Raw genomic sequence first — 22743 nt, forward strand, 5'->3', positions numbered from 1 at the left:
TGGGTATTTAGGGGAAATGAATGTCCAACAGCCATGCTGGCAGAATAGTGGTGTGTGTTTGACCTTCTTTTTGGGGAACATCTGTTATGTCTGCTAGTCAGTTGGAATCTGCTAAGAATGGCCATTTTTTGTGTGTTTATTACTTAAGCCATACCTCTGCTTGTTGCTCCAAGGTAATCCAGTTGTCATCCTTGAAACCTCACAAGTCAGAGGTAGATTTTGTTGGGTTTTGGGGGTTTTCTTGGAAACTGAACCACAGTGACTTAAAAGACAATTTGGTACTCTTCTAAGCTTTAATGTAATGAGTGCCAATGTTTTTATTAAAATGGAAAGCAGTCATTTTTCCTCTGTTAACAAGTTTGCTATTACTTTGGCCAGTAACTCCTTTTCAGACCTCATGTAAGAAGGCCTGAGAGGTCTGTGTTCTGCAGTTGCATTGTGACTCTTGGTGGGACCAGGGAGTTGCAGTTTGCTCTCCAGAAATGACCAACTAACAAGCTGTTAAAACTCCTAGTTTGCAGACTTCTGTGTTAAACTGTTTAGAGCTAGATACACATTTCCTGCGATACTGAAAAAAAAAAAAAAGAAATTATTGGCTTTTTAGAATATGCTTTATGTTAAAGCATCTATGGATTGCAAAGGCTCTTGCAATTTTGTTTTTTAAACTTTCATTCTTTTTGTCTACCAAACAAAAAGATACAGCAAATCTTAATATCTCTTCACAGGTAATTATATCTCCTAGCATGTTTTTAAAAGTTAAAAACTTCAGTAACAACTATATGCAGGAAATGTCTCTGGTAATATCCAAATGCAAATTCCTGATGGTGTGAAATGCTCCGTTTAAAACAAGCTCAGCAATTTTGTTGACTTAGAGACGAGCTTTCCACACAAACATTATCAAAAGTTAACTTTAGATAGTTAACAAAAGGGAAGAAATTTTGCAAGAACTTGCTTTCTATCTATAAAGAGATAAATGTGTTGGCAGCATTTTATGGTTGGGAATGTGATATGATTAAATCTTACCTGTTGATGTGTTGGGGTTTTTCTTTGGGGGGGGAGGGGGGTGTGTTTGTGGTTTGTGGTGTCCCCCCCCTCCATCTCATAATGGAGCATAGGGCAATTTTTTTCATCAGGCCTTTGAGTATTTATGCTAATAGGTATGTGAGTAATGCCTGCAATCAGTTCCAAAATGAACCTTTCTTTTGGGAGCAAGTGCATCTGGCTCAGGGCTGAAAAAGGGTCGGGGACAGCTGGAATCTTGGTAGAATAAATGTGGCTACTAATGGCTACTTTGGCTACTGATGCTGGAGGGGAAGCAACGCTTATTTCATGTATTTGTCAAAAGACATACCCTGGATGCAATTGGTTCTTCTGTGATTTTGCAAATATTTCAATGGCATGTCCTAGAGTGTTTGGCACATCATCATCATTTAGACCCAATACAAAGATAAGCATACGTCAGGGAAGGTTAGTTCAGGCAATCCCTCTGGTACGGACAGCAGGACTTGTGTGTCATTTCAAGGTGTCTAGCCAGGCTGATGCACGGTGGAGTGCAATCAAACCGTGAACCCGCATAACCAAGCGGTGGGTTCCTGGCTGCGGTCACAAACAGAAAGCAAGAAACAGGGCAAGCACAGAGTATACCTTTCTCTTTCACTCTTAACGGCTTCTCATATTTCAGCAGTTGAGGGTGCCTGTGATTTGGTACCTTGTAGTGGTTATTTCATGTTTACTAAAATTGGTTTCTAACTCAGTCCTATGTTGTCTGCATTTCAAGGACACCAAATGACATACTGACAGCTCCCATTATTTAATGCATTAGGATATATAAACACTTGATATCACAGGGAGGATCAGAATGATTCCCTTAATGATGGGCAATCCTGCAACCTGGAAGGTCCTTCCCCAGTCAGAATATGAATAAGTGGTTGTGGGGACAACCTGTGAAACCTGTGCAGAAGGGCAGAAAATTGAAGAATGAGAAAGCAAAACAGTTCATCACAGGACTGGAACATTTTGACCTCCTTTCAAGGTCAATTTCAAAAGTTTGGGGTCTTTTTTTTTTTTTTTTTTTATGATTTTATGTGTGGTAGTCTGTGTACATCAGTGTCTTATGCACCTTTTAAATTCAATTTAGTTGTGTCTTGCTTCATTGATTTCAGTCAACGTTTCTTTCCATGTTTGCAACATTCTGTGTATTTGTCTCAGTATTTACTATTTAATGCTAAATTTATTTTTACCATACCTCTGGACTGTTCAGCTAATCCCTCCTACCTCCAGAAACGAGATTTTCAGTTACTGTTTATACGCTCTGAATGTTGTAGTTGTTTGGTTTTGGGGGTTTTTTTTGTTTGTTTTTTTTTGGGGTGTCCGGCGCCCCTCCCCTCCCAATTTCACTGATTTACTCAAACTGTTTCACCAGTGAAAATGCTTTTAACCTCTTTAGGCATTTCTCTAACAGATCTGCTGGAAAACTATCATTATCTCATCTTCAAACCAATTTGGGAGACCAAATTGATAAACGTTCATCATCATAATGTTTAACCATTGCAGAAAACCACATCAGTGATTTGTATTTGGCCTCTGACAATGCCTATCTTTTTTCTTTTTAAAATTCCATTGATCTGCAAACTCTGCTTTTATTAATTTTTATTGCAATTTACCTCTATCAGATCAGCAGAACTGATTTTATGTTTGTATTAAATACACAAGAGTTAGTGTAATTTGTTCAACTGCATCTCGCATTTTGAGTAAGTTACCAGTGGTAGTTAAAGGAAGCTTCTTATCTTCTACTAATAAGTAGCCTTTCAGGCTCTTCCCATAATGAAGTCTGAAGTTTTACTGATAGTGTTACTTGTAGCATCTGCTTCTCTTTGAAGGTTGAGGATATTTCTCACTAAAATAAGTGGACTTACGGATTGCTTTCAGACTTTTTTGGTATGTTAGTTAACTTTTCTTCTGCTGGAAGAGAGTATGTTGGAAATTATCTCACATGCTGTGACTACGTGTCTTGTTTTTTTCATTTTATAGATACATGTTTTTCTTGTTCTGTGGGTGACTGCTTTACAAGGTGTTTCTGTTTTAAATTTATTGAAATTGCTCTGAAAGGGAAGCAGTGTTCTATCAGCTACTCATCAGGAGTTAGTTCTGATCAAGGACTGCTATATCTTGTTACTTTTGGTTAACCTTCAGTTTATTTTTGATGCTCTTTACCAGATCTTATGCAAGGCAAGTGTAGTGCAATATAGTGCCTTTCCAAGAGATCCTAGAACGCCCACTCTCTTATCGGCTGGGTTAGTGAGGCTAAACACTGGCACAGTTGAGTTGTTTATCTTTGGATGAGCATCCCTCCATTTCTGCACACTGCAAAGGCATCAGCCACTTCATATCTGCGGCTTGTGATGACAGCACTGCACTGTTCCTGATGATTGAAGGAAGACTTTTTGCCATCCCTTTTCTGTTTGGGTTGATACTTCTCTCTTACTATCTAGGCAGTTGGAACAATTCATATTCTTTAACTCTAGGTATCTGACTGTGTTTCCAGGCATTCCCCGCGAGAAGTAGTAGAGACTTCTTGAAGGCTTGATTAGACAAGGGGTACCTGACTTCAGCTTGCTCCCCACCCACCCACCCCCCTGACACACCCATCCATACCTTCCCCTCCCCCCCCCCCCCCCCCCCCGCATGTGCACAGATATTTTTTCACTAATATTCCACTCTAGGATAAAAATAAGCTATACAAAAGTCTGATGATACTATTATATGCTGTTTATGGTACTAAAACATCTAACTAAAAGCTTCATGTACTGGATTTGTCCTTAGTGCTATTGCTATAGGCAATAACGTTGCTTGTAATGCAGTGCTGCTTTTTGCTAGCAATCTGAATGGGTCTAATCCCATTGCTTTCCATCTGCTGCTTTTCTGAAGTCCAGGATGCAAAGCACCCGTGTCACCTCTTATGTATGAAACAAATTCTAGTGTTTTATTCTACCAAGCCTTTATCCCATATATACTGAATCCATGCTGAAAAATCTGACTACTGCGTATTAACCATGTGACCACGTAATCGTGGTCATACTTATGCATACATGCTTGCACAGTTGTCAAGATATGTATGCTTACATATTATTTTGTAGGTTTTTCTCTTTACTCGTTTGCTGTTTTTACTAACTAACATATCCCAATCCTAGATTTAGTGATTTGTTCTGCAGAAGTTGAAGGGCTAAGGACATCTGGGTGGGGCACATGGGGGATGTTATATTAAAAAGATGACTGGAGCACTTCAAAACCAGGGAAAAGGTACAAGAAATAAATTAAGACTAGTGCTGATGATAGAAATTAATCTTAAATGATACTGCTATCAAATTTGCTCAGAGCAGATGACAAGAGAACTTCTTCCTGCACTTAAAATGCTGTCTGTGTTTTAGGTAGTGCTTAATGAAGACTGACAGTTTTGAAACTGCTATTTATAGTCTTCAACTGCTATGCCATTTAGGATGCCAGCAGCATGACAACTTTTTCAGAAGCATATACTTAACCCCTGAGTCTCACTTTCAAAGATGACAAAAAGAGGCCCTGTTCCACAGGTGGCTTTTGGAGACTATGCCCAAAGGAGGCTGTGCACGCCCTGTTTGGTACCAGTCGTACCTGCTTGCAGTCAGAGACTGATTGCCCAGCTCAGTCTGTGGTCAAATAGAACGAGGACGGGCCTACTAAATTGCACCTAACACTGGGCTGGTGGGGCACTGTCATTGTAGAAGCAGTGCGTGCTTTAGACATGCTTGACACTTGGTACTTAGGAAAGTGGCTTTTGCCAGGAATTCTGGCATTTTGTATATGTCTCTAGTGTAGGAACTATGGCTGTGGCATGGCTGTTGTGCTTTCTAAGTTGGTCTGCTCAAACACTCAACCGTCTGGCCAATGTTTTGCACTGATGGTTTTGGAAAACAAAGTGCCCACCAGGTACTTCAGGTCAGCATGCTGGGAAGTTGCTGCATGTCCGCATTTGTGTGAGTTTTAAAAATTGCCTTACCTTTCACCTTGGTATTTCAAGCTTTGTTTTGTGTGAGTCAGTCTCATGCAGGGATTTGATAGGTGCCTCTCCTTACTTCAGCACCAGAATTGGAAAAGCCAGTGGTTTGTACAAAATCCTGTTATGGGAATAAGGCTGCAAAACAAAACCATGGGAAAATAGCCATTGCACAAATGAACCAAATCTGGATTTTTATCTTAAATCTGTCTCTCTTCCTTTATCTTTTTTCTAGGATTATGACTATAAAAGGGTTTCTGGGCTTTACGGAAAAATACATCCTCTTTGCACTGGAAGGGGATGAAACTGACACCAGCATGGGTGATGTGAAATCCTGCTGAATGAGACATCAAATAGACCTTTTTCTGTGTGAGGGAAAATCATAGAATAAGAGAAGCCTGTTGTCCAACCTCCTGCTAACAGCCACACCAACTGTGAGATGGGACCAGGTTGTGCAGGGTTCGATCCTGTTGTGTCTTGAAAACCTCCAAGGCTGGAGACAGTACAGCCTCTCTCATCCCCGTTTCAGTGCATCTCTGTCCTTGGGGTGGGGGGAAATTTCTCCTTATATGCAGTCTGAATCTCTCTTGATTTTTAAGCCTGTTGTCTCTTGCCCTCCAGCCATGCAGTGCTGTGAAGAGCCTGGCTCTGAGTTCTCTATAGCTCCCCCCACCGTGGGCATTGAGGCTGCTGTTTGGTGCCCCTGAGGCTGTCTCCTCTCCCTGGTTCCTCAGCCTCTTCTCACAGGGCTCGTGCTCCAGCCCCCAAACATCTCTGGCCCTTAGCTGAACTCCTGTTGATCATTGTCTTCCCTGTATTGGTTTGGGACCAAAAGTGGATGCAACATTCCACATGTGATCTAACGAGCATTGTGCGGAGGGGGGTAATCACTTCTCTTCATCTACCAGCTGTCCTCCTGTTGATAAAAGTGTTTCTTTACACCTTCATTTTTGTTACGTTGATTCACCAGTACATCAGTAGCGGATGATGGCTTTGGCTCTGTGTGGTGGTAGTCTCTCTTGGGAAAAGTTAATGTTAGGAATGTAAAGCAAACAACTGTAGACATCTTCTAGGATCATCTACTTTGTAGGTTTACTAGTCCAGCTCAGCTGACAGTCTGGTGCTCCAGAAAATTGTCTTTTCAGTGTAGTCAATGCTAGAAGTTTGAGAAGTACTTTGCCATGTAAAATCTGTTTACTTTAGAACAAACTCCTTCACAGGTATGTGCTGGGGAATCTTGACAACAGATGAAGCAAATAAACCAAGATTAACATTGGGTTTTTCTTCAGTTGCTGATTTATTCCTCTGTTAGTAATTTCTTCATAATTCCTTTTTTAAGCAATATTATGCACCTTCCTTTTCTGTCATAGTTGACACTAAAAGCACTGAAGATGATCAATATGCAGTTATTAATGAAAAATGGTTTTAGATTTCCCTTAAGGGTAATGGGCAGTCATCATGACTGCCATTATAGATTTCTTAACATGAGTGTGTATTCAGAGAGCAGTGAAATAGGATTGCATTTTCTGTTGATTTATTTATTGAGGCTGATAACTTGTTTACTAGGCTGAATATTTATCTTTGGCTCTGACTGATATGGAATAGCATCTGATTCCAGAAGTGGTCCCTGGATCATAAGAATTAGCTATAAGTTGTTAGTGTTTTCATTTTCAAAAAAAATGTAGGATGGGCATGTGGTAATTGCTGATCTTAGTCTTAATTTTATTTTTCGTTCCTGTTTTTTATTCCTTTTGTCTTTCTGCACCTCTCCTTCCCTCCAATCTTTTCCCATTATCCTCCATACTGTTGTTTCAGTGCAGTGCTTTTTTTCAGCAATTAAGTATCAGCTTTTCCCACTGAGACCACTAAGTGATGGTGACTTCATGTCTCTGGAAAAGAGTATGTTGTATTTGATAAAGTCAAAATACTCAAACAAAAGTTGCTGCATGTTACTGAAATCTGCTGTTTTAAAGGATGATGCAAAATCAGATTGAATTCTTATTGCATTTTTTTAACTGCTCCCCTACAGAGGCTGCAAGTCGTGCCATAGTCCAGTTTCTGGAGGTCAATCAAAGTGAAGAAGCAAGTAGAGGTTGGATGCTGCTCACCACAATCAATTTACTAGCTTCATCAGGACAGGTTAGTCTTAAACATCAAGGCTAAAAATGAATTGTGGGGTGGGAGAGACAAAAGGAATAAAATAATGAGCTGCATGAACACGCACTAAAAGATGTTGTAACTATATTCTGCTTTCTGTGTTAAGATCCTTTTTCTGTTATACTGCCTCAGAACTTCTACTTTAGCTCTTCGTGGTTTCAGCTGCCTAAAAAGTAATAATTTTGGAACTTTAATTTATAATGTTCTTTTGAATTATGCACACAACTTGTATTGTTCCCCAAAGGCTTCTCTTGCATGCTGCTGCTTAGTGTCCCTTGAGATGCATGTCACATACAGCACCTAAATCACTTGGGCTCCCCATTCAAGGAGGGCAGCAGCAGTTGCGAAAAGCGAAGCCAGCAGCAGTGATGAGCCAGTGATATCGTGAATCTTTACTGCCTCTGCTTTTGGTGCTGCCCTCCATTAGAGAGCCAATCTCTGGCAATGTACTGGACAGCTGCGTGGTTTGTTCTTTCTGCTCTAATCTGCCTTTATAATTCAGCACATCATCTTCAGTGCATCCGTGTTTAGTATGTCACCCCAATTTGTATTTTCTTCCTACTGATGCTTTCATGTTTTCTACTACCTTGATCCTTATGCCTGCTTATACCTTCTTGCCAAGTGAGTGCATAAATTGAATAGTCCTCCTCCCACTCCCATTTCTACTGCTACAAAGAATAGGTAGCTAACAAGGGCTTGGCTGAAGGTATTGTAATTAACTTGTAAGCTTCAGTTGGCAGAGACTGTCAGTTTTTGTTTCTGTCCTGTGTGGTGAGTGCTCTGAACTGTGGCTTTTAGGTGCTACTGTCATGTAAATAAATTATGATCCTATTTTTAAGGTTATTGTTTAGGTAGGCATTCAAGAATAGATGGTAAATCTGTACTGCCATGTAGACACCTCACCAAAGGCGTGAGAGAGAAAAAACAGCTTTTGAATCAACTGCATTACAGGAGCGTGACTTTTTGAATATAGTAATATGCTGAACTGGTTTTTTTGCTCTGTTTTCTTTTTCCTCAGAAAACTGTGGACTGCATGACTACAATGTCAGTGCCTTCCACACTTGTTAAATGTCTATATCTGTTTTTTGACCTTCCACATGTGCCTGAGGTAGTTGGAGGAGCACAGAATGAACTACCTCTCGCAGAGCGCCGAGCGCTACTACAGAAAGTCTTTGTACAGGTAAGAAAGGTAAAATAGGTCATGGAATTTGCAAGAGGAATGGAAATGCTTCATGTGAGAAAAGTCCAGAAACTTTTCACTTGAACCAGGTTTTGCTCTTCCTTGATTCTTCACAAAATGATGGCTCAGAGTAAGATGGATTTTACTCAAGCACAGTTGAGGTTAAATTTCTACTCGCCCTGTGGTTTTTGTCCTCAGCAAATTCTCCTCCACAAAAATGCCTGCAGCTCTTCTGTGCAGCTGCTTAAAAGGAGCAACATGTTGACTTACTCTGTTTTCATCTAACTGGTCCTAGTCTTTGGTATCTTTGTCCATTACTGATTGAAATAGACATAGTAAAAACCATTAGTATTGATAATGATCTATGAATTAATTAAACATATGCTATTTTCCCTTTAATTATGGAAATAAACCATGAATATGGAAACAAATCATTTAAATCTGGCAATAAACCATCTGAGCTTGCAGTGACTATTACAGTTATCCCTCAGACTTCCCAGGGAGACCAGGGACTCCATCTGACCTGCTCCTGCTTTCTGAGGTTTCAATTGGGAATTTCTTTGCAAGATCTCCATACGTTCTCCTGATGAATCTTTTAGAAGGAGCTGACAGCTACTGTTAGAAAGGGGTTGATCAATGCTACCAGTTTCCATGTGCAAATTGGACGTGTCTCTATGTAGGGTCATTGTAGCTACATAAGCAAAACAGAATCACAGAATCACAGAATCATATAGGTTGGAAAAGACCTTTAAGATCATTGAGTCCAACCATAAACCTAACACTGCCAAAACCACCACTACACCATGTCTCTAAGTACCTCATCCAAACGTCCTTTAAATACCTCCAGGGATGGTGACTCAACCACTTCCCTGGGCAGCCTGTTCCAATGCTTGATAACCCTCTCGGTGAAGAAAAATTTCCTAATATCCAGTCTAAACCTCCCCTGGTGCAACTTGAGGCCATTTCCTCTTGTCCTATCACTTGTTACCTGGGAGAAGAGACCGACCCCCACCTCTCTACAACCTCCTTTCAGGTAGTTGAAGAGAGCGATAAGGTCTCCCCTCAGCCTCCTTTTCTCCAGGCTAAACAGTCCCAGCTCCCTCAGCCACTCCTTATAAGACTTCTGCTCCAGACCCTTCACCAGCTTCGTTGCCCTTCTCTGCACACGCTCCAGTACCTCAATATCCCTCTTGTAGCAAGGGGCCCAAAACTGAACACAGTATTCGAGGTGCGGCCTCACCAGTGCCGAGTACAGGGGCACAATCACTTCCCTAGTCCTGCTGGCCACGCTATTTTTGATACAAGCCGGGATGCCATTGGCTTTCTTGGCCGCCTGGGCACACTGCTGGCTCATATTCAGGCAGCTGTCAACCAACACCCCCAGGTCCTTTTCTGCCAGGCAGCTTTCTAGCCACTCTTCCCCAAGCCTGTAGCGTTGCATGGGGTTGCTGTGGCCCAAGTGCAGGAGCCAGCACTTAGCCTTGTTGAACCTCATACAATTGGCCCCAGCCCATCGATCCAGCCTGTCCAGGTCCCTCTGCAGAGCCTGCCTACCCTCCAGCAGATCAACACTCCCACACAACTTGGTGTCATCTGCAAACTTACTGAGAGTACACTCGATCCCTTCGTCCAGATCATTGATAAAGATATTAAACAGGACTGGCCCCAACACAGAGCCCTGGGGAACACTGCTTGTGACCGGCCGCCAACTGGAGTAAACTCCATTCACCACCACTCTTTGGGCCCGGCCATCCAGCCAGTTCTTTACCCAGCGAAGAGTACACCTGTCCAAGCCATGAGCAGCCAGTTTCTCCAGGAGAATGCTGTGGGAAACCGTGTCAAAGGCTTTACTGAAGTCTAGATAGACAACATCCACAGCCTTTCCCTCATCCACTAGGCGGGTCACCTTGTCATAGAAGGAGATCAGGTTGGTCAAGCAGGACCTGCCTTTCCTGAACCCATGCTGGCTGGGCTTGATCCCTTGGTTATTCTCTACATGCCGTGTGATAGCACTCAGGATGATCTGCTCCATCAGCTTCCCCGGCACCAAGGTCAGGCTAACAGGCCTGTAGTTCCCCGGGTCCTCCTTCCGGCCCTTCTTGAAGATGGGTGTCACATTTGCTAATCTCCAGTCAGCAGGGACTTCCCCAGTTAGCCAGGACTGCTGGTAAATGATGGAAAGGGGCTTAGTGAGCTCTTCTGCCAGTTCCTTCAACACTCTCGGGTGGATCTCATCAGGCCCCATAGACTTGTGAGTGTCTAAGTGGTGCAGCAGGTCAGTAACCATTTCCCCCTGGATTATGGGGGCTCCAGTCTGGTCCCCATCCCTATCTTCCAACTCCAGGGGCTGGGTACCCATAGAACATTTGGCCCTGCTAATAAAGACTGAGGCAAAGAAGGCATTAAGTACCTCAGCCTTTTCCTCATCCTTGGTCACTGTGTTTCCTCCCCCATCTACTAGGGGCTGGAGATTCTCCTTACCTCTCCTTTTGCTGCTAATGTATTTGAAGAAGTGTTTTTTGTTGTCTTTTATAGCAGCAGCCAGACTAAGCTCTAACTCAGCTTTGGCCCTTCTAGTTTTCTCCCTGCACAACCTCGCTACACCTTTGTAGTCCTCCTGAGTTGCCCGCCCCTTCTTCCAGAGGTCATAGACTCTCCTCTTTCTCCTCAGTTCGAGCCAGAGCTCTCTAGTCAGCCAGGCCGGTCTTCTTGCCCGCCGGCTCGTCTTTCGGCACCTGGGGACAGCCTGCTCTTGTGCCTTTAGGGCTTCCTCCTTAAAGAATGTCCAGCCTTCCTGGACCCCTTTGCCCATAAGGGCTGCCTCCCAGGGGACTCTCTCGACCAGTCTCCTAAACAGGCTGAAGTCCGCCCTCTGGAAGTCTAAGGTGGCAGTTTTGCCAACCCTCCTCGCCGCTTCTCCACGTATCAAAAACTATCATTTCATGATCGCTCTGCCCAAGACAGCCTCCAACCATCACATGGCTCACAAGTCCTTCTCTGTTGGTGAACAAGAGGTCCAGCGGGGCACCTTCCCTCGTTGGCTCACTCACCAGCTGCGTCAGGAAGTTATCTGCCACACGCTCCAGGAACCTCCTGGACTGTTTCCTCTCTGCTGATACGATAGAGGTCTATGGTTTTGCATAGTGTATTTGTAAGTATATACAAACATAGTTATATTTGTAAGTATAACATCTGAGAAGCATTTTGGTACCTGCACTACAAAAGTAAAGATGAGAGCCTTATTCCCACAATTACTAGCCACAATGTTTGCCCAGTAGCAGTCACTATTTGAGAACATAGTGATTGGGCTTTTTTTTTTTTTTTTTTTTGTCTTAGTACTACAGGCTGTCTTTGGTCTGTGGTCTTTGGTCTTAGTACTACAGGCTGATTTCTGAGCAGAAATCACGGTGTGCTGTGAGCTATCTTTCAGAAAATGCTTTGCTGTGTTTCAGGTAGCAGAGTTAAATGATCAATGTTACCATATAGAGTCCCCTCCAATACATTACATCTCAATTCTTTTCTGTCCCTCTTCAAGGACTGTAAAGTGGTGCTCTCAAATGAGCTGGCGGGAATGGGTGAGGTTTCAGATAGCTTCCAAACCTCCTCCGGATGCAGGCAGCCTTGCAAAGTCTTCCTACAATTTTCTGAGGGGAAACCTCAGCTTTTCGTGCACAAGACACAAAATGGATGTCAGATGTCCTCAAAACATGCAGAAAAGGGAGCGCAATATAGTAACTTTAGTTGCGTGCCTGCGTTTTGTCTTGTTTAAGGTAACCTGGAAATTCAGATCCAGGAGTCGGTCATCCAGGTAGGTCTACAGTGCTGCTGTATCCTTTCCTGCCATACTATTTTGGCTATTTTCATTTGGCCAAGATGGTATGGATGGTGCTCTGCCAACAACACATGGATAGCCGCCTTCTTGCATTAGGAAAGGATACAACAGTTTGCTTTGCAGAGCCCCTGCACCACTGCAAAATTTAGACCTGTAAATTATGGAACAAGGCGGATTCTCCTAGAATGGAATAACCTGGTATCCAGACAAGTATGCGGTGTCAGCCTAAGAGATTTAAACTCTGCTGCTAATCTTTTGCTAGTCATTTTAAACTGACTTGAAATAACGATGTGTTGAATAACTTTGTCTTCAATTCAAATTACAGAAACAACATGCAAAGGGGAAACGGTGCGTTGCCTTTTTTTAATGTGTATGCTAACTGGAAGAATGTTTCACCTTTTACTAACTCTAGACAAAAATAGCAATGTTAATACTAGATATTTAATGACTTACTGTTTCAGATCCTAGTAAAATTGTGCAGTTTTGTGTCCCCGGCGGAAGAACTGGCTCAAAAGGATGATCTCCAGCTTCTATTCAGTGCAATAACCTCATGGTGCCCTCCCTATAATCTGCCTTGGAGGAAGAGTGCAGGGGAAGTACTAATGACCATATCGCGTCATGGCCTTAGTGTCAATGTAGTGAAATACATTCATGGTATGTGTCTTTATCCAATGTTATTTATTGGTTTTTTCTGTTCTTCTGTCATAGTTTTCTTAGTTAGGAAATAGGCATGAAAATAATAGATCAAGGAAAGCTTACAGGCTTTTTTTTTTTTTTGGTAGGCATTTACACATAGTTACAATTTCAGAGCACTTGTGTAGCATGAGAGGTGTTTGTAGCTGAGTGTGCCTCATCCATATTTCAAGTTAACATTGGAAGATGGAGTGTCCTGTCACGTTTTGGTGTAGAGTTTATGTTAACCAAAAGGAAAGGCTTTCAGCAACTTCAGTAACTGCCTGTATTGAAAAGTAGTCACTGGGAAGATGCATAGGTTTCTCACTTCTGCTGCGAGCATTAATTCTTAACGAGAGTTAGTTGTTTTCTGTCCTGTGTTTGAGTTAGCAATAGCAGCTCCTTGCAGAGGCGCAAGGCAAGCTAGCAGTGTCCTGTTTACAGCTGCTTGTTTGGGTACCACTCTAGCTGGCAATAAAAGTGTAGAGACATCTGAGGAAGCTGCAGGAAGAGGAAGCAGCTCCATGTGTTCTGCTGATGCAGTTTGAGCTATTAGAAGCCCATATAGTAAATACTGGTGCATTATGCAAACGAGGGAGAGCTCATTTGGGTATGCTGGCAGAAGGTTCTTTCTCCCAGACATCTTGCTTTTGTGGGAAGAGGCTGGGTCAGACCGTTATAACCACCACTGATTTGCAACGTACTGTCCATTACCCAGGGCATCAGGGGCTGGCATACCCTGATAACAGCAAAACCTGGGTAATACAGGCGCTAGGAAATCCTCGAGGGAGCACAGTGTATGGGCACAGAAACACTTGAGTGCGAACCTCCAAGTGCTTATTGATGGCATGTTGGAACAGCCAGCTGGCTTCCTCCTCTGTGGTCCAACCCAGCTTCCCTGCGCAGTCCCCAACCCAAGGACGTTGTCCCTAGGGCCTGGCCCAGGGAAGCTCTCCTTTGCCTGGCTGAGACCCAAGCCTATGCCCAAAGGAGGCGGTCTCTCAGTACCGGTGTTGCTAGGAAGCTTACGTGTAGCCTGTCCTAGAGCCTGTGTCACAATCTGGTGTGGAGCTTTTGGGACACAGCTGGAAAGAGCCTGGCAACTGGATGGGTTTGCAGCCCCTACATTTTCCCTGTCGGCTGGCTGACTAGATTGCTGACTGTTGAGCCAGCCTGCGTTTCTTCTGCCAGACCCTTCTCTTCCTCACCTTGCCATAAAGCTTACAGATTGTGGATTTTGTGCATCCTGAAGGCCAAAATAAAATAATCTCGTGGGCTTAATCCAGTCTGCGAGCCACCAAAAGACTGAAGCAGCCAGAATCATTCAATTTTATCTCCTGTCCTTTTTTTGAGACAAATAGCATCCTGACTGTTTTAGGCATGGAAGCTGTAGCATACAGGGGTATTTCTGTAGCTGGTTACAGATTTTGGTAGCTAATATTAAGAAGTACTTTATTCATCATGTATCTTTACAAGGGACTGGTCACGGTCTGCTTAGCAAGGGCATCTGCCAAGCTGGTTCATGACAAAGAATTTGCGAGAGCAAAGCGAGATGAAAACCAGTGTTGGAGAGGATATTAGCTGGCTGGGAGCAGGTTTGTTATGAAATACTTGTGTTGCATTAATTTAAAACTGCGTGGGTGTTTAGATATGTAGGATTTGAGGTAGGAAATTTGGTAGAATATGTTTCTAATATTCTATTTACGGCTTTTAGACTGTAGGACCACATAGAAGCATTTGTAGTTTTTAAATTAGAGTGACTGTTGAAGTGAACTAACATCCTTATGATACATCTTAGCAGCGTACACCTACTGGAAAAAAAGAAACCCACAGTTTCCTCACACCCTGGAAAGCAAGTAGTTACAAGGCTCCACAAAACCATTTTGACAGTTTATGAAATATGTCACTCTGCTCCCACATACTTCACAGAAAATTTCAGTCTGTGTTTTTTGTTGTGCTAGCAGTGTGTTTCCAATTCCAGTCAGAAAGATGTGAATATACAGTATCTCACCTGGAAGCACAGAATAGTCATCAGTTAAGTATTTTCAGATAGGACTAAAAAGGTGATAGGTATTTTGCCTGCATCTGTAACAGCCTTCTGGTGGGCTTTTGATGAGTGTAGAAGGTGTATGTGTATATGTGAAAACATTATGAAGCACAACAAAGAAAATAACCAAGTTTTGACTGTGTCATTTGGCATATTGCAGCTACTACCATTGTCACTTCTGTATTGGCTTGATCCACAGAGGAGTGAGGCTGGCATATCAAAAGATATTCTAGGTTTTTTAAAAAGTAAAATAAAATCTTAAAAAGAAAACCAGTCAGCATTCCCTCTTGCTTGTTGATTAAAAAAATAAACCTGACTTAAGAGATAACAACATCTGTCAAGGGGCTCATCTCATATTCAGAAAAAAAGTTAAGACATTTTATCATATGCAAAGGAGCATCCTTTCACTATCTCATGCTTTGATTTGATCGCTGGGAAATTTTGTTATCAGTCTAGCTAGAAAGATTTGCATTTATCTTGCGCGTGCTGCAAAGTTAAAATAGCAGATAATTGAAGGGAGCATCTTTAAAACAGGAGGGCAACCTAAAATCTGACTATAGATTTGGGAAAGCTTTTTGCAACTCACCAATGAACTGATGGAGTGTGAGAAGTATGCAGAATGAGACAAGCTGTCTGTCTGATCAAAATTTATTGGGCAAGCAAATATGCCAGCCAAAGAAATGCTAACCAGAGTAATAATAAGAAGACATGGTGTAAAGGGTTATGTGTAGGGTTTTACCTAACATCAGTAACAGTTTAGGTCAGTTCTTTGTATAACTTTGTGTTTTAAAAGAAAAAAAGATGTTTTAGAATTATTTACAGTTGCCGTATTTGTCTTTTTATTCTGCTGAGTTATCTGGTCAAATGTTTTAGGTAAAAAAGAGTATTTGCCTACACAGTCTCCTCTGTACAAGAGTAAAGATTATAAAAGGTAGGAAGGGATTGGCAAAAAGAGGTTAGGGTTCAGATCCAAAGCCACTTGAGAATGCTACTCAAGTGCTCTATGATATTAAATGTTATGTGATAAGAGATAGTTAAATAACAGTTGCCTTATTGCCATGATTCTTGTACTAGTTATGCTTCTTGCTGTGATTGATGTCAGTAAAATCCTAAATTTTTAACTGCGATTCTTTTCAGAAAAGGAATGTTTGTCCACGTGTGTTCAGAACATGCAGCAGTCTGATGACCTTTCTCCCCTAGAAATAGTTGAGATGTTTGCTGGACTTTCTTGTTTTCTCAAAGACTCCAGTGATGTATCCCAAACCTTGTTGGATGATTTTAGGATATGGCAAGGATACAACTTCCTCTGTGACCTCCTCCTCAGGTATGCAAAAATGCTTGAAGGAATGCAGACAGATCACTGTGAGCTTTTTCTGAAAAGATTTCTTAATAAAGAATAGGTGAATAGGTTTGAACAAATAAGTGATTATAGGTTATTATGATATGAAGATATTGGGACCAAGCCATGAAATTATGTGCTTCTCTCCATTTATGAAACTACATGATTTAACTTTTTATTCATCAGTACTGGTTTATTACTAAATGCTTCTGTATGTGCTGAGAAAGCAGATGCTTAAAAACAACTGTACTAAAAATTTAGAAAGAATTCAGAAAATAAAATTTTGACTGCAACTAGTGTGTTTTGGGTTTGGTTGGGGTTTTTTGTTTTGTTTTAACATACTATCATAATGAAAAATGATATACGTAAATGTGGTGCTTGCTACTTAATATTGAAGACATGCTACTTAGTATTGAAGAGACATTTTTGTACATAAACTCTAATACCAGAGTGCTGGAGAGAACTCTCGCATTACTAGGGAATCAGTGTATATGTGTATTTTTTTAATTTGTATTTTTTATTAAAGGTAGTGCTAACCTGCTAATGCATCACAAAATAGGATAATGAAAATGCCTGCCCAAACAAAACTCGGATGTATGATCCATCTATGATTTTATTTCTTTCCATGAAAGAGACTTCGTTCTTTTCTTTCTCAGTCAGCAAATTAATATCTGCTGCATTATTTGTGTAAAGTCTATGGTCAGTCTGTGTTGCTTTGTTTGGATATGCAGTTCTGAAGAAGCATGCTTAGCTGTTGAAATGTATGTGTTTTACAAATCCAAGACAGAAACTGGGAAATTATGTCGATGAGTGTACATCTTATGAAGTAAACTGGGGTGAAAGATGCTTAGAGACAGCGCTGTAATGGCCATTAATGAGAATTGTAATCTCCCTCTTTCAAACTATTCATTTTGGGTACTAGGATGCTAGGTTTTGGCACCCAAATGTTTGAACTAAATTTTCTACTACACAGTATGTTTTTTGGTTTTTTGTTTGTTTGTTTTAAATGGATACCAGACATAGACATGGCATTTGAAATTCTTAATCACAGTTAAAATTATTAATAAATTATCTTTGGTGCCACAAAAGCTCAAACACCTGTTAAGGAATTGTTATTGTTCTTGTAGTAGAACTGGTGGTTTTCAGTATGTTATATTTACCAATACATTCATTCAAAGCAATGTAATTCAAACTCAGCTGTTTTCCAGAAACTATCAGCCAGAGTTTAGGTGGAATTTGAGGGCAACACACTGTCATTAGCAATTTCATTTTCAGGTACAAAAGTGAACCTCTGTAGATCAAGTGTTTTAAACTCTCTCCTGAGCTTGCTCATCCTTTAAATCAAAGAATGGGGGTTCCCTGACAGAGGTATAGGAAGACTAGAGGTTTGCATGTCTGATTGAAGAAGGAGAGCACCTGGGTTCTTCAGTTGACATCAGTAAAGGTTAAAAGCGTAGGAATGCATTATCCTCACTTCTTCCCCAGGGTGGCTCTAGAAAACTTGCTAAGACTCTTGTAGAAATGCCTTGGATAGGATGAACAGCACACACCAACGTGTGGTGTATTTGTTAGCAATTTGTGTATTGTAGAGGAGATGGAAGATGGTTCAAAACATGACTGCTGTTTTGATGGCCATATCTCTTGCTGTTTCTTATAAGTTTTAGTTTATTTGATCTTCAAATCAAAACATAGTTTGTTTCAAAGAACTGTCATCTTGGACAAGCCTATGTATTGGTCAGTGATGAACAACAGTAATGCATTCTCCCTGGACATGTTTTGGCTCAGACCTACTGACAGAGACTTGTTCAGCTCTATGGCACTATTGTGAAGATGACTGTCACATGGGTGTATGAAATGTGGGCACTGGGCATCAAGCTGCAAAGAAGAAAGGCTTTGGAGCTGGTAATGCAGAAGAACTTGTGAAGGTGGTGACTTAATAAGAAATTGCAGGAGGTCTGTGAGGAACCAAGGGTGAGCAAGTATGTAATTTCACCTCAATGATGTGAAAGGGCAGGGCATGTGTAGGATTAGTAGAGTGGCAGTAGGTGAGCTAATAAGTGCTTCTGTAATGGCTGTTTGAAGGAGGTTCAGCCACATGTCTGCTGAGAAGAAGATGGAGGATGCAGAATGAGCTGCTTCTAAGGGCTCCCACAGTCACTTGTTAGCAAGAAGAAAAATATAGCTCACATTGCATGAACAAATAGGAGGTTGTGGTCCCCAGCTTTCTCCTGGGATCTGTAGAGACTATAGAGTTAGTAAGTAACTAAACGTGGTTTAATTTTTGGTGAAATGGAAGGACAATGAAGATTGTTCTAGAGTTCGGAGTCAGTTTTTAGGGTTTGGTCTGATGGTGTGTTGCTGGCGGGAAGCAATGGTTGGAATGGGATGTTAGCATTTCCATCCTCTTGCATTCAGAGGTAAGGGTCCATAGTTCTAATGAAGATGCTTCATTGTGTGTTTCTAAGTGTTAGACTTCTACCAAGATACCATTTCATTAGCATGAAAGATTAACTCTCAAAGTGGCAGTTATAATCTAACAAATTAATTATGGATTTATTTAATGACAGACTGTCTAGCTATTTTCCTATCCAGTAGCTTCATGTTTGTAGGAGGATTTTAAAAGTAATTTTCATGTCTGTGCTGCTTTTTAGCAGACTATTGAGTTCAAGGAAGGATTTATGAGGTGAATTTCTATGGCAAATAAATGTATGCTTTCATAAATCCAGTAACGTTTGACTGACTTAATGGTATGAAATGTAAAATACTGGAGGAACAGGGCAGTAAAAGTGTGGTCTCTAAATTAATAGAGTAAAATGGAAGAGATATCTTATTAGTGATTTGAGTTGAAATAAACTAGTGCTGCTAACTTGATCTATTGTATTTTCTTTAGATTAGAACAAGCAAAAGAGGCTGAATCTAAGGATGCTTTGAAGGACTTAGTTAATTTGATAACTTCCTTAACAACATATGGTGTCAACGAATTAAAGCCAGCTGGTGTTACCACTGGAGTACCTTTCCTACTACCTGGATTTGCAGTCCCACAGCCTGCAGGCAAAGGTGGGTCTGCTTTTTCTCCCTCTGTTTGGTTTTTTTTTGTTTTTTTTTTAAATGTAAACAACAAAATACAGAGAAGCTACATACTACACAAACCATTTGCAATTGAGTCTAGGTTCTTTTACTAAGATTGCATATCAAATACTTAGTTCTGTTGGTCTCAAAGGTTCTATTTTGGGGTTGGTACCCAAAGAAGAAAGTGCAGGGCTTTTGTCTTTGAGATCTAAGGGCCGAGTCAAACGTGTCTCACTGCAAAGCTAACAGTTTCTACGTGGACGTTTAAGAGATTATCATAATGGAGAGATGCACTGATTTGATTTATCGTGTTTTAAGCTGCTCTTACTAAACTGATGTGAAGGGATGATGTGCTGGTTTGATTTTTTTGGTTTTGTTTTGGTTTTTGGCCAGATTTGCTTTCTGTTAGCTTTTGTCAGCTTAGGCAAGTGTAACTTGTGAGCTGAAATCTGTTGTTTCATCACCAGTGTTCACAGAGTGGTGAAATCTGAGGTGTGCTTGCAACCACAGTCAATTACAATATGGAGATAAAGTTGAGGAAGTCTGAGGGGGGGAAAGGGTATTATAAAAATAAACTTATTTTTCATGTCCTGTATATAAACTTAAAACTTAGGTAAGTCTTGTATGTAACTAAGGAGTTTGGAATTTAACAGTGACCATGGAGCTAGTTTGTTGCTTGGACTTTTTATGAGATTTAGTAATACCAGGAATACAAGAAAAATTTTTGTGATGGGGTTACATTTATAGATTTATAGGCTAATGGATTTACTTTCACTGTTTCTCTTGTATATCTAGGTTCCTTGGACAATGACTTCCTTTCTCCGGTATTGAGAGAGTTCATTGTTCATGGGAATTGCTTTCCCTTTGCACTAAATAGAGAAAGAAGGTGATAGTCACACTCAGAGCTTAATTTCTCTGTGTTTTTATAATAACATACTAATTTTTGCTTAAGTTAATCAGCTTTTCTGATACAATAGCATGAGAGAACCATGGCTTATTGCAATCTCCAAAGGAATTACGTAATTTTCTGGTACTTGTCATGACATCTCTCAGTTCCTTTTACCTGCTTTTCATTGCGATGACAAGTTGTCTTTTTATGAAGACCATATTAGCTTATTTTCTTAATTGCTTTTATTTAAATCCTTTTAGTTCTTGAACTCTAAAGAGCTGGTTAAGATTTGGTTTCTTCAGGGGTCCTTGTAATAATTAAAGATAATTTATTAATCTGCTTGATGCCTGGAACAACTGTTGATACTAAATTAGAATATAAATAGTTGTATCTGTCACTATCTATGTTCCTGTCACATTTAATAAGCTCTAAATCCCCTTTTCAACATTTTTCATTGTAAAGAAAGCATGTAAAAATGTCCTCTTAGAAACAAATGAGTGTGACTTATAATGTAACATTAATATTTTTCTAGTATGTGAAATTGTTCCATGTTAGTTTTCAAGAAGGTTTCCTGTTGCTTTCTGGAGAAATACTGGCAAGGAAGGTGGTCAGGCTAAACACAAAGACAATTGAATTTACTTTTAAATTGGACAATTTAGTTTATAAATAATGAAGAGAGTAGCATTCCACAGATATATGTAAAAAATCAGGATTCTTTGTTTATGAAAGGGTTTTAAAATCACGTTAATGGTTTGCTTATAGCTTGTTTGAAAATAAGATTTTATTGTTAGAGCATCCTAAATGTTTTGTTTAGAATGTGTTTCAAGTTGTCATTCTTGATTGTTTATTTTTAAAAATTATTTTTACCATTAGTTGTTTTCTGTATTGTGGGATTTGTCCACTCTGACTTGTACTGTTCCTACAGAAGCTAAAAAAGTTGGCTTTGAGTAATCATTTTAGTAGAATGACAATAATATCTGCCCATAGAAAATTCTGGGGGCCACAGGGAGCACTCATAAATGATGCATTCTTTGGCTAAATGAATGAGATTTTATTCAACTTGAAGGTACTTATAAGAAGAAATTTGACCAAGCTTTTAAAGATATGAGGTCTTTGTGTGCTAATATAGCTACCTTACACTTTACAACTCTTTCCCTTTGTTTTAATTCCCTAATTGTTAACAGTTCCCAGGCGTGATTCCCAAAGCCAGCCCTGTGGCACCTTCTGATACCGGTATGGTTATTCACGCCAGTTAATCCAGACCTGAGCAAGAGCCCCCTCTCTGTGGAAGGAAGGCAGCTGCTGGCCTTATGCTGCCCTGTGGAGTTTCTCCATGCGTAGCGCTCTTCTTCTCACAGACGATTGCCAAAGAGTGGAAGCAAGAGGATAATTTGGAGGCCATGCATGTTGTCTAGCTTTGAACCTGGCTGATGAAGATTTGTCATTGCTTATTGCTCTCTTGAGTGAGAGGATACAGATGGCTGTTATTCTAAACTTAGCCTGCCAAATACTTGTAGAGGACAGAGTTGCATTCTGCATTACGGAATACAGAGCAAGTTACTGTTGCTGTAATGAGCTTTCTTATGGCCTGGGTAGGTGACAGGCAGGCTTTGTTTTGTCTCTAGAACTGTATCCCGTTGCACGTTTTAATAATAGGTCAGTTTACTTGCCTGTTTTAAAGAAATGATCTTTCATTTACCTGCTTATGTAAACACTTTCAAAGGTGAAGATGCCATCTTGATGAACAGTAGATTGTAGGATTTGCAATGTAAGTGATCATGCAGAGGCTTTTTTGAAGAGTCAGTTTTAATAAAAAAAATTATTTTACGTGACATATACTATTATTTTATTCACACTTATTAAAATGCATGGATTGTTATTACTAAGTGTACTCATTGTTTATGACAATTAAGAACTTTCTCTTTCCTTTTTCCTCCTGTCCCACTTTGTTTCCTGATTTAGGTCACAGTGTGAGGAATATTCAAGCATTTTCAGTCCTCCAGAATGCATTTTTGAGAGCAAAAACCAACTATCTAGCACAGATCATCCTTGATGCCATCATGAATATTTATATGGCAGACAATGCCAACTACTTCATTTTGGAATCACAGCACACATTGTCTCAGTTTGCAGAGAAAATTCCTAAACTTCCAGAAGTGCAGACCAAATACTTTGAGATGCTGGAATTTGTTGTCTTCAGCTTGAATTACATACCCTGTAAAGAACTGATCAGTGTGAGCATCCTTTTAAAATCCAGCACTTCTTTTCAGTGTAGCATCATTGCCATGAAGACACTCCTTAAGTTCACCCGTCATGACTACATCTTTAAGGATGTCTTCAGGGAAGTGGGACTTCTGGAGGTGATGGTAAATCTTCTTCATAAATATGCAGCCCTTCTGAAAGATCCCACTCAGGCACTGAATGATCAAGGTAGTGTGTGCTCTTCCATTTTACTAATACATGTGGATTTTTGGCTGGGAATGGTGGAGGCTAGCACTTAAGAGGAGGTACGAGAGAGTCTGAACATGT

At 40.6% G+C, this 22743-nt stretch overlaps 1 protein-coding gene across 6 annotated transcripts in view; it reads left to right on the plus strand.

Annotated features, from left to right (window-relative positions):
• Positions 1 to 22743, plus strand: part of WDFY3 (WD repeat and FYVE domain containing 3) — a 180794-nt gene that overhangs the window by 64348 nt on the left and 93703 nt on the right. For 5 of the 6 annotated variants that reach the window (XM_075500914.1, XM_075500913.1, XM_075500916.1 and 2 more), the window contains 6 exons: positions 7059 to 7168; positions 8205 to 8366; positions 12660 to 12852; positions 16055 to 16241; positions 19147 to 19313; positions 22177 to 22644. In XM_075500914.1, the coding sequence (XP_075357029.1) occupies positions 7059 to 7168; positions 8205 to 8366; positions 12660 to 12852; positions 16055 to 16241; positions 19147 to 19313; positions 22177 to 22644 (1287 nt within the window). Of the gene's footprint in view, positions 1 to 7058; positions 7169 to 8204; positions 8367 to 12659; positions 12853 to 16054; positions 16242 to 19146; positions 19314 to 21676; positions 21807 to 22176; positions 22645 to 22743 lie in introns of those variants that run through there. The other variant, XM_075500918.1, reaches the window with a different exon arrangement.

The sequence above is a fragment of the Mycteria americana genome, chromosome 4, assembly GCF_035582795.1.
Source record: "Mycteria americana isolate JAX WOST 10 ecotype Jacksonville Zoo and Gardens chromosome 4, USCA_MyAme_1.0, whole genome shotgun sequence".
NCBI lineage: Eukaryota > Metazoa > Chordata > Aves > Ciconiiformes > Ciconiidae > Mycteria > Mycteria americana.